The sequence below is a fragment of the Apis laboriosa genome, unplaced genomic scaffold (genome assembly GCF_014066325.1).
Source record: "Apis laboriosa isolate Shangri-la unplaced genomic scaffold, ASM1406632v1 scaffold45_cov149, whole genome shotgun sequence".
Lineage (NCBI taxonomy): Eukaryota > Metazoa > Arthropoda > Insecta > Hymenoptera > Apidae > Apis > Apis laboriosa.
In genome coordinates this window covers 2,182,396-2,195,167 of record NW_025223361.1, presented here as the reverse complement: position 1 = coordinate 2,195,167, position 12,772 = coordinate 2,182,396, and the positions used below count along the sequence as shown (strand labels likewise).

General features: G+C 26.7%; 1 protein-coding gene across 6 annotated transcripts in view; it reads left to right on the top strand.

The window, feature by feature from the left end:
* LOC122716347 (stress-activated protein kinase JNK) overlaps positions 1 to 12,772 on the top strand; it is a 154,440-nt gene that overhangs the window by 122,372 nt on the left and 19,296 nt on the right. For 3 of the 6 annotated variants that reach the window (XM_043939351.1, XM_043939350.1, XM_043939352.1), the window contains one exon: positions 6,946 to 7,023. The exons of the other annotated variants lie outside the window; for them this stretch is intronic. In XM_043939351.1, coding sequence (XP_043795286.1) covers positions 7,019 to 7,023 — 5 coding nt within the window. In that variant the 5' untranslated portion in view covers positions 6,946 to 7,018. The remainder of the gene's footprint in view (positions 1 to 6,945; positions 7,024 to 12,772) is intronic. 6 annotated transcript variants of the gene reach the window in all.

Genomic DNA, 12,772 nt, shown 5'->3' with positions numbered 1-12,772 from the left:
AAAAAGAAAATAAGAAATTTTCAATTATACGTTTATGCAATTATGCAATTATTTGAAGAATGAGATAAATCTTTATTTGAGTTCCATTTTTTTTAGTCATGTTCATAAAAATTTGATTTTGTTAATTAAAAATTTACTTGATAAATAAATTTCAATCCACATTTTTGCATTTATTTTGCATCTATTTTGTTTTGTTTATCCTAATCAACTTTCCAAAAATGCCTCAAAAAATTATTAGTATATATTATTATATTATTATATATAGTATTATATATAATATAATATTATTAGTATTCTATATGTAGAAAAGTCACATTGATTTTATAATATCGACCAGAATTGCTATTCATAGATTTATAAAATTAGGCATATTTATCAATCAAAATCACAGATAAAATCAGGCGTCGAAAAGCAAAAATATTTTTTTTCATATATTTTGTAATTTCTTTTCAGTCACAAATAGTATTTTTTGTTTTCCTTATTCTTCCCAATATTATATTAATATTCTTTTTTTGAAATGACAAATGAATATAACAATATATGTGTAATAGCCAACAATTTGTTAATTAATACAAAATGAATTTTTTCCGTAAATTCAATCTGTTGGCAATTGAAACTAGACGTTCATTTAATTCTTCTTCTGTTTTTCTTCGTTAAAAAATGTTTGAAATAAATAAAATTAGATACAGTGAATGAAAGACATATATAATCAAGAAAATAAAAATTAGTTACTATTTTATTTAAGATACTCATAGCAATAAACTTCGAATAAAAATTCTCTTCTAATACGATTTTAATGCGAAAACGCATTGGAAGACATTTTAGATAAATTTTAGATTTATCTAAAATGGTTTTTCGAATAATTAATTAAAATCAAATCTATGAAACAACTAGAATTTAACAATTTTTAAATATGGACATTTATAATAAATACATAGTTTATAAAAGAAATGCATTAGAAAAGAAAATTACTTTTTAGATACTATTCCGAAATCTGTTTCCCAAAATCTAAATATTTTTATATGTATTAGTTTAAATAAATACTTATATTATATTCGAATAATTGATCATTGAATAAATTGACAATTAAATATTTTTTTATAAATATTACTATTCATTTAAATTTAAAAATTTACTAATTGAATTATTCTGAACAACGATTTTTCGTTTCTTACAAAAATTATAATCATTTTATCTTTGCGATCTATCAATTCTAATTATTATTAGCGATGGATGTACGTCATCTCCTATATACGTGACATTTTACACGACAAGTGTTCGATATAGATTAAATTTTATTGAAATAATTTCTTTTATTAAGCTTCTTTAAATAAACACTCATATTGCTTACAATTCTTGTTAATTTTAACCGAAATTGTATAAAGTAAAAGAAAAACTAGAAATCTGGACGAAATCTCTCGTCCTACGATAGAAAGTGGCGCTAGTGTAGCGGACTAACTAAAGTTAAAAGAGGGGAGGGGAAAGTTTATAACGAGAGAATCTCGTGGCTTTTCGTTCCCTTCGTTTCCATGAAAAAATTTGCATTTTAAATCAAAAGGGTTGCGCTCGAGATTCTTAACGATGTCACCACGCTCGTCTAAATCTTCGTGTATTTCGAGTTTAGCCACGTTGTGTCTCCTCGATTCAACCCCTTTCGCGACTTATTCGCGAAGCATGTAAATGCTTTGCGAACGATTCGTCAACGCGCTTCGCCTCCTTTTATGTATACAAGGTGTCCCTTAATTTGTAATGCGAATAGAGTTAAGAAGATTTACGAAATTGCATTTGAGACAACGTTTTCGAGAAAAATACGTTTGAAAATATCTATTCTCTACGTTCCAATTTAATTTCCAAGTGAATATCAAGAGATAATCGATTAGAGATTATTGTACATTGTGGAAATAAACAAAAATTGTAAAATATAATTTTTTTTTATTTATGTTCTTCTTTTCAAGAAAATCAAAAATTTTGAAAATTCGTCGAGTATGCATTTGATTAAATAATCTTAAAAACGAAATTTCAAATAATAAAATATTGTTCTATATCCATTTATTTTCGCATGTAGAATATTTTCATATGTACTAATTTAATCGTATTTAATGAAGAAATAATAATAATAATAATAATAATAAATAATTTTTCAAAAAGCGATACTATTCTTTTTTTTGCATCACAAAATATTCAATTATTAAAATTCTATGGTATATCAATATTCATTTTTTTATTAATTTACAAAAAAAAAATTATTTTTCGTTTTGCAAAAGAAATAAAATATTAGAATTATATCAGAATAGCATATTCTTTAGTTTCAATATTGGATTGGCTTTAACTTGTAACTAATATATTGAAATAATTTATATCGATTAACTTGAAAAAACAATGTGAAGTTTTAACACAATTCCATTTTTTATCGATTAAACTTACAGCACTATGATTCTCAATCCTTCATTTGTGAAAAAAATTTTGTAACATGAAAAAACTTTTTAAAATTCTCATTTATTTGTGAGACTTTCTAAACAAAAAAAAAAAAAAAAAATCAATTTAGAGAAATAGTTATTTATTACTTTTCTCTAATTTACACGTTTAGACACATTAATTGAACATAACACAAATATTATCTTTTATTTTTACTTATTTATGCCACGAATTACAGAACACCATATATATACATTATACGCATATAAATCGTGAAAAGCATGCCGTAGTATAGAATTGTAGGGAAAAGGCACGTGAGTGGGCTAAAAAATCAGCTGAGATGGGATCGATGCTCGACAAGCATCGCGTGCCGACCGATCGTTTCACCTGCTATAATATACCTATGTCGCTCTAGCTAACGTCGATAAAGCTCAGGTGTTCCTTTCGTAATAACATTGTCCGCAACGCGTGTTGTACAATGATCAATGATACATATGCAGTTTTTATTTTGTTGAAAATACGTTTTCCGATTGACAGAATGCGACATTTTTTCCAACGATTTGAACGATTTTTATATTATAAATTATTTTATAATTTATATATTATTCTCTCTTTTCTTTTAAAAATTATACGATAAGATTAATTACTACCATTAAAAAATTAAGATACTGATGTGTATGATGATGTTTGAAACTTGTACGTTAATTTTAAAAATTTGGAACGCAATGGAGAACAAAAATATTGGCATCTTAGTTTTTTTTTGTAAACTTTTAAAGCATAAAATGTTTTCTGTAATTTGTTGTTAAAATTAAATCGAATGTTATAATTATTTGCAAAGTGGCAATATAATGACAGGTGTATATACATAGAATTATATCATAAAAATTTTCATTTTCCTTTTTTCTTGTAATTAAAATGTTATTAAAATGTTATTAAAATTATATATATCAGAAAATAAAAATTTTAAGAAATTAATTCATTTAAGAAGAAAAATAAGAATGAGAATATTATGCAAGGCCATTAGAATATCTCGAGAGTTTTATCAAATTAAAATCACCATACTTAAAATGAATAGACTTTAAAATGTTCATTTCTAACGTATTCTTTATTATAGCAATTTGAATATTCTCAATTAGCGTGATACAAATCAGATTACGTGTTGTTACAAACATATTATAGTTCCCTTCATACATTTTATATTTCTCGTGTTTAAAACTTTTTTTTTTTCAATTACTGACTTCGTTTATTAAGTTATAAAGTATTTTTTTCCATAGAAAAAAATATTTTTGTTTGCACTCCACTGTGATAAGAGAGAGAAATAAAACGAGTTACTCTTTTAAATCTCGCCATTATGCGACATAAATCCATTATATTAGTAAAGGCTAGGTTCTTTTTCATGTCAAATATAATTTATGAATCAAATGTCAGGACGGATACGACCAAATGAGAGTCTTAAACTTAAAAGAGAATACAATACATGGTAATCTAAATACGTCATACTTGATATCCCAACGATTTAATTTATATGCTATATTGTGATCTATATTGTAAATAATTTAATATTAGAAGTTTTCATGTATAAGTAATAATTTTATAACTATAGCAATATCTACTCAACAGAAATTTTTTTAATTCAAACAGAAGCATAATGTGAAAAATTATTAGAAGTTCTTTAACAATTTTAGATACACAGATAAAGTTATAGCTGTTAATATTGATAAATTAATGATATTAATATATAGATAATATCATTAAAATATTGATAATAAAAATGATTGTAGTAGTAATTTTTTCTTACTCAAAATTACAGTTATTAACGATTATCCGTGGATTAACGATATTTTATTATTATATTTTCGATATAATTTTTAGATAAAGTCCATCTTTATGTAACTTATTACAACTTATTACAAATAATACTTTTACGTGCTTTAATAATAACTTCTAATAAGAAAAAATGCAATTTCATTTCCATTCTTCCATTAATATATTATAAACTCAATAAAATATCGATAACATACCGATAATCGATAACCGATCCTGAATGTGGATCGATCGGTATATTTATCTCATCTCACAATATTACTTCCATCAAAAAATACCCACAAGTGTATTCAGAAAACAAATTGAGCATCAAAAAGACAAAAACTCGCAAAAGTTTTTTCATTCATTACCTAAGATTCTCGTACGAGCGTATATTTCCAAGTTGTATTCAGTGCACTCGACAGCGCGCCGAGCAGTAGGCTACTTTTGCGCAATTAGGGAACTCGGCCTATAATCGAGGCGGCACATCTCGTCGCTCCACATCGGTTGAAAAGTTTTTCCCTCGTCGCGTCAATCCCGTTCCTCGTTCACTGGCGAGGCTCGAGCCGCTGCTTCGAGTCATTTTCATCCCATACGGCAGATAGCCCATACGGCGCACGAGAGAAAAGGGGAACGGTTTGTTCGGGTGAAAAGACGTGGTAGGGGGCGCGGAGGGACGCGGTGGGACGATGCCGCGCTGTGGAGAGATCATCCTAGATTCCGGAAGGGACGGTGGAGAGCGAACGAGACGGCCAAGAACGGAAGCTTTGATGCGAATAACCGGCGAGCCCTCTCCGCCAGCCGTGCGAGTAATCGAGCCCTCTTTCCTCGTTGCACCGCGTATCTTTTCTCGTACGTTAGAATTCGACGCGAAGACGCTTTGAAATTAAAAATTTAAGGAAATATATCTCGCTCGAGATTTTATGATATTAATTTTTTTTTTTAATTATCTCATCGTTGGAATAATGATCGAGGTAAGATGATGATAATAAGTGAAAATATAATTTCTTTACTTTTTGTAAGAAAAAAATAATAATAATGTCATTATATGTTTTAATATCATTTCTTAATTGATTTCATTATATTAGATAAAATAGAATATGTATAATAGAAAAAGAAAAAGATAATATTATATTTTGTACGAAATTAAAGATTAATGTATCCCATACTTTTAAATAAGATTATATATTTAATTTATATTATTGAATATATTGATATATGAATTTTAATATATGAATATGCTCGTCTTCCTATTTAATATAAAATAACTTATCGAATATTAAATATAAGTATTATATTATATTTAATAAATCGATCATTATTTTAAAATTAGTTCACTTTATTCTTGTTATCTTAAACATAATACACGAATTATGTGATAATTAATATAAAAATAAAATTAAGACATCAAATTTATTTTAAAATATTATTGATATATTCAATTGTACATTTAAACGTGACAATTTATTAACCATATCAAATTCTATTCACTAATTTTGATTAAATTTTGATAATGCTAATACAAATTCCTGATACGAATTAAGAAACAAATTAATTATTTCTGAATTATTTTTTTTAATAAATAATATAACTCATTGAATATTAAATATAAATATTATATTATATTTAATACGTCGATTATCATTTTAAAATTATAAGTTCACTTTATTCTTGTTATCTTAAACATAATACACAAATTATATGATGATTAATAAAATAAAATTAAGATATCAAATTTATTTTAAAATATTATTGATATTCAATTGTATATTTAAACGTGACAATTTATTAACCATATCAAATTCTATTCACTAATTTTGATTAAATTTTGATATAACCATTTCTAAATTAATAAAAAATAAATCTTTTCTAATAAATAAAAATTTACAATAAAATAATTACTTTGTTTCTTAACTCTCGTCACTATATTCACAATTTTTCACAAATTTCCATTATCAAATAAGATCGATGGAAAATAACCGATCCGTCCGTGAATTAACAACGAGAATCAATTCGAGTAGATCGTTGGAACGTGGACGAAATCGAAGGAAGATTGATAGAAAAAAAACGGGGAAGGGGTTGTGCAGGACACGGATTGTCGTATCGACGAAACAACGGCGGCTTGTCGCGAACGCGACCGTGCATGCGAGCCAGCCAGCCATGAATACGCGAGCGGTTCGTTGCATAAATATCGTTTGGTTCATCTACAAGGCGCGTCCATCCCTCGCATGCTGGTAAACGCATTGATTTATCGCTCCATGGTTAACTACGCGAACACCACTCGACCGCCTCTCAACCTCGTAAATCCGCTCTCTCCCGTGTTTTCCTCGGATTTTACACATTGTACCGTGTTGCTTCACGTAGAGCCGTATTCTTCTTTTCGGTTTTTCAAAGATGCAAGGATATTTTTCTTAAATATTTATCGGAAATAATGAATGGATTATATCGATAGATGAAATTTATAAAAATGGATAATTTGTAACTAGGATATTTTTGGAGAGTTGAGATTTATTTGTTAGATTATGAACATTTAAAATTACAAATAGGAGATAGGATTTTCGCTCAATTTTTGTTTTATTTAAATTTCAATTGATATTTTTATATAGTTAGTTAAGTTTTGTATCTATTTTAACTTTTAAAATAAACCCTTTAAATATATATATATGGTATATAGATCTTCATAGCCATAAAATAGTCAATCATGGATGTTATTTTTGTTTGTCATAGAAAGGGCAAAACGCCACATCAACCAGCCATCTAAATATAAGCACGGGTCAAATGAACATTGGTCACCTCGTTTATGATGTGAGCTATTCGCTATTTTTGAAATATCTGAGAATTTATTAGGCAGTAAAATATTCTCAATTATTGTGCATTAAATATAAATTGTATTTATCACATCATAAATTTTGTATAAATTAACAATTATTATTATTAGGAGATTTACTTTTTAATTCTTTGTACTCGAAATTGTTTTATCGAATAATTTTATATTATAAATTTTAATTAGTATTCGATATTTTAATAATAAAAAATTTTCTTGATACTTGAAACTAAAAAACGACGAATTTTTCTTTCTTCGAGTTCATACATTGAAAAAAATCTTAATTTTTAATATATAAAAAATTCGAATTTTTGTTCATTCAAATTTTCCAATTGTATACTTTATTCGAAAACGATGGATAGTTTGAATTTTTTTTATTCCTGTCTAATTTTTTATTGGAAAAATCTGAAAAAATTCCGGAATTTTTATCAAACACTCTAAAGGAATTTCCTTTAGAGAATCAAGTTGTTTACGGTTAAATTTCTCTTACTCGAAAACTTCGATAAGGCGAAATCTTCGTAAAATTTTTAGTTGTTCCCTTGGGATTCAAGTTACCGAAGCTTAACTGTACTTACAAGACGCGTTCAAAAAGTTTCGAAACTTTTGTCGTAAATTGTTTATTTCAAGATATAACGGAATGGTACGATGAATTTCCTTTAAAACGAAGTCTTTCCTTAAGTATATATTGCTGGAAGCATTGCTTTCAATTTGTGAATACAAATTCATTTCACAATTGCTTTCATCTTTCTATTTTTTGATTTGATAATCGAAAACATACTTATGGAATTATTGATTCAAATGTTATATAATAATTTTTTTTGTTATTTATAAAATCGTAGCTATACTATGCCAAAATGATAATTAATTCTTTCTTTTCTCGTATTTAAAATGTGTATCAAAAGAAATATTTCGAGAGGAAGTCATTTGAAAAAAGTATTGAAAATAATTCCAAAATAAATTTGTTAAAATGCATTTGGGAAAAAACCCTTTCAACTTGTGAATCCATTTTAAAGAAGAATTCTGTATATTCTGTTATGAAATAAATTTATGATTAAAAGTCCTAAGCTTTTTGAATGCTTTTTTATGATCGACAAGTTTATTTTCATTTTAACATTCGTTCGTGTTACATTTTTAAAAGATTCAAAAATATTTTATGTAATATTGATCCGAATTTGATATTTTCGAAATGATGAATCTAAAGAGTTATCTAGAAAATGAAATAATTTTTTATCAACATTAAATACAGATATTTTAAAAATTATGTAAATGACATTAAATTTATCATCACAAGGTCCGTTGAATTTATCCCATATAAAATTTTTTAATCAGCTAAAAATAATTATAATTTTTCTTTATCGAAGAAAAAAAAATTCTTTTTCTATTTTTTACTTTTTCTATCAATTGATGCAACTTTATGGGAAAAAATGACAAGAATATCGCGATATATTGTTGTTTTCCAGAGACGAGAATTTATTTATCACAGGATTTTGTTTGATTGTTCTCACGAGCACGGTTTTATTGAGTCCAACAAAGTTTACGACATTCTAGGATTTCGTTCGTCGTAAAGTAAATTGAATCGATAAAGAATGAAGAATGGTCAAAGTTTCGCAGATAGATATTAAATTGGTGGAAAATATGTCATTTTTTTTATCCTGATAAGAAAAATGATTAGACTCGTTATTAATACAATATTAATAATTATCGTTTATAAGAAATTATATTATATTTTTATATAATAATGTATTCACAAAATATTTTGCTCTTGGTCGATGAAGAAACTTGGAACTCAATGTATATGTCTATATGTAGAAATTAATATAAAATTATAACTGTGAAACGTTAAAATAAAAAAAAATTTCAATTGTTTGTATTTGTTTATATTCATAAATTTAAAGAAGATATAAATGTATATGATATAAAGCATTCTTCAAAGAAATATTTCCTATAATTTTGAAATAATTACTATATGTATTAGTAAATGATTTATCAAATTTAGTTAAATTTCGAATTACAGGATAATATCATACAAATATGAATAATAAGATTATAAATATATATATAAATTTTTGAAAAATGTCTTAAAAACAGAAAACATTTATTATTAAAATATATAACAATTGTACAATATGAAATTCAAATGATTTGTGAATATATTAGAATAAATTGATTTATTTCTGCATTCATAAAATCGATATTATTTTCCCATCAACTCAATATTTCTTGGTAGATTTATTCTACAAAAAAGAAGTTGGAATATGAGATACTTTTTTTTATTTTTTAATCCCTTGAAAAAGGAATAACAATTTAAACAAATAACTTTTAGAATCTTTTAAAAAGTTGAAATAAATATTGCAATCTGTTTTTCTTTTTTTAACATTTTTTAAAAACGAAATCAAACAAGAAAAAATTCAAGTAAAAATTATGTATAATAAAATTTCAAATAATTTTTAAAGAAAACTATATTAAAACGTTAATGAATATAGTTTTTAACTTTAATAATATAATAAAAGAAATACAATCACAATTTATTTTATATATTTTTAACAATCATTTATGTAAATTTTATTCTGCACAATTGCAATAGATTTGTAATAAGCATTACAAACATTTAATCCATATTTTCAAATTTCCAATTATAAAATAAATCGGTGAAAATAAAAAAATTATTAATAAATATATAACACGTGTAAGCATATATAAACCATTAATAATCTGATATTATAATACCTAAACATTACATACAAACTTGTTGTTAATCAATTAATCAATTATTATATTTTTTTATCTCTACAAGATTCAATCATTATTAAACATTTCACTACTTTGCACAGATCTCCTCAATCTCAGATAGTTCCCGTTTTCAAAGAAGTCGATCTCGTGTTTTCGAAGAGACAAACGGGGGGAGGGGTGAGTGGTGTCGAGCAATCGAAGAAAAAGAGAAACGCGACGGCTGCCAAATTGACGGGTCGTCCGATGATTCCCAAAATCCTCCGGTGAGAACTGTTCGACGTGATCTAAGTACGTGATGCACATGAATATACGTAAGCGCTATGTACTTACGTGAGTCTTTTCGATCGAATGGTGATGTAGAGGGGAGGCGCAAGTTTGAGAGCAAGGGGTGTGAGAGGTCACTGGGAAGACATCACGGCGCATCGAGCAATTCTGGTTCGATTATATCGCCAAGTTGAAATAGGTCGATTCTCGTCAATGCTTTTTCTTTTCTTCTCGGGATTCGAGAACAAATCTTGATAATTTGTACGACTATTAAGGAATAAGATTGATGTATATGAAACAAAAATTACAAAATGAACTTTAAAAAATTTCTGTTTCAACGTTTAAAGTTTAAGAAAATTTTTAGATGGAATTCTTTCTTCTTTTAACTTTACATTACGTTTAAGTTGAAAAAATATGTATGTTTTTTTTCAATAATTATTTGTAAAAACATTTATTTATAATATAAAATACTATACAAATAGTATTTTATATATATAATGGATTTTAATTTTTCATTCTTGAAATTGTGAATTGTGATGATCTTTTGTAATACAGGAAGAATTGAATTATGTATTTTAAATTGTGAAATATATATTAATTACATATATACTTAGATCCATCTAGACCAATCTATTGATAAAGTTTATAAATAATTTTTATAATTAGTTAATTATTTATTAATATGATAATGAATAAATTAATCTAATATTTTTCTTTTTATCTGATATTAATATTATAATTTTTTTTTTTATTATTTTTTTGCTAATTTGTTTCTCCCCAAAATTATAAGTTTTTTGATACAGATTGCTTCTTTATCACAGTTTTTTCTTCTGCAGAATTATAAAAAAAAAAATAATATCACAAAATATTATAACATTTACATTAAAAAATGAATGAGTTATTATTTACTTAATAAAAGTGTTTTGACAACATTATAAAAGATCATTTATTTAATAACTATATTAAAAATTATAAACAATTAGTTATTCTTGTATTATTTGTAAATGATTGAAATTAGCATTGGATGAAGTAAGACAGAAATAGAGTAAGACGACAAGACAAAGACATTCACATTTGTATTCATTTTACTAACTTTCCTATCGTTTTTCTGAAAAGTAATAATTTCTTATCCATTTTTTTATTCCTTTTTTAAAAACACTTTTATAGTTCTTACAAGAATTTTTAATTTTTAAAAACGCAGTCAAAAATTTTTATACATTCTCCTTTCGTCTAATAATTATCCACGAGAAAAATTCTTACATCTTATTCTTCTTGAATTCTAAAGTACTTCAAAATGATACCTTTCCTTAAATAGATCAAACAGAGGTTGAAAATTGTTCGCATAGAAGTACGTCTATCGTATCCTCGTACTATTTTTAAATTACTTTGTCTCGCAAGAAAACGTTACTGCAACGAAGTTGTCTCAATGTCGAGAAAAAACGTTCGGCAGTCACCGATCAAGAGACGAGAAAAAAAACAATGAGTTCAAACGAGACTAAACTCGACCTGGAATACGAAGAAAAGAGAAAATCGTTCAACGGAGGTATTTATTTTCGACCAATTAGCGGGGATTTCTCGACTGTGGCATCTACTAGTAAGTTGCATAACTCGTCGGGGGAACGACGAGACGAGACGAGACGAAAGAAACGATCGCAGAAAGAACGCGAGGCTGACTCGGCGAAAGGGGTGGAGACCGAGACGAAGACGACACCCATCTTCCCATGTGAAACGATTTTCATCGAGCAACGTTCCAAGAGATCTTGATTTTCGAGTGCAGTCTCTCGATTGGGACAAAAAAAACGATTCAGGGAATGTTTGTGAACTGTTGGCTCGTGAATACGCGCCTTTAAAAATTTCCAAAATCAGGGATACATGAGTATTTTTGAACGGACAATAGAAAATTTGTTGGTAAATGTTTGTGAATTATTTGTTTATGGATATGCGCCTTTACATTCCTAAAATCAGAGATACGTGAGTATTTGAGTTCAAATAATAATGTTTCTGAACTGTTTGCTTGTGAATACGCGCCTTTAGATCAGAGATACATGGATATTTTTGAGTTCAAATAATGTTTGTAAACTGTTTGCTTGTGAATATGTGACTTTAGGTTCCTAAGATCAAAAATTCAATATTTTTAAGTTCAAGTAATTCGTTTATGAGTATGCGCCTTTAGGTTCCTAAAATCAGAGATAAAAGAATATTTTTGAATTCAATGAGTCTGAACTCAGGCCTCCAAAATCAAAGATAAACAGGTATTTTTAAGTTTAGGCAATAAAAAATTCGTTAGTAAATGTTTGTGAACTATTTGCTCATGAATATGCGCCTTTAGATCCTTAAAATCAGAGATAAATGGATATTTTTGAATTCAGATAATATTTCTGAATTGTTTGCTTGTGAATACGCGCCTTTAAGCCTCCAAAATTAAAGATAAACAGGTGTTTTTGAATTTAGGCAATAAAAAATTCGTTAGTAAATGTTTGTAAACTATTTGCTCATGAATATGTGCTTTTAGATCCTTAAAATCTGAGATAAATGAGTATTTTTGAATTTAGACAATATTTTTGGACTGTTTACTTGTGAATAGGGGCCTTTAGATCCCTAAGATCAGAAATACATGGGTGTTTTCGAGTTTAGGCAGTGTTTATGAACTATTTGCTCGTGAATATGCGCTTTTAAGTCCCTAAGCTTAGGAATACACGAGTATTTTCGAGTTTAGACAATGTTTGTAAACTATTT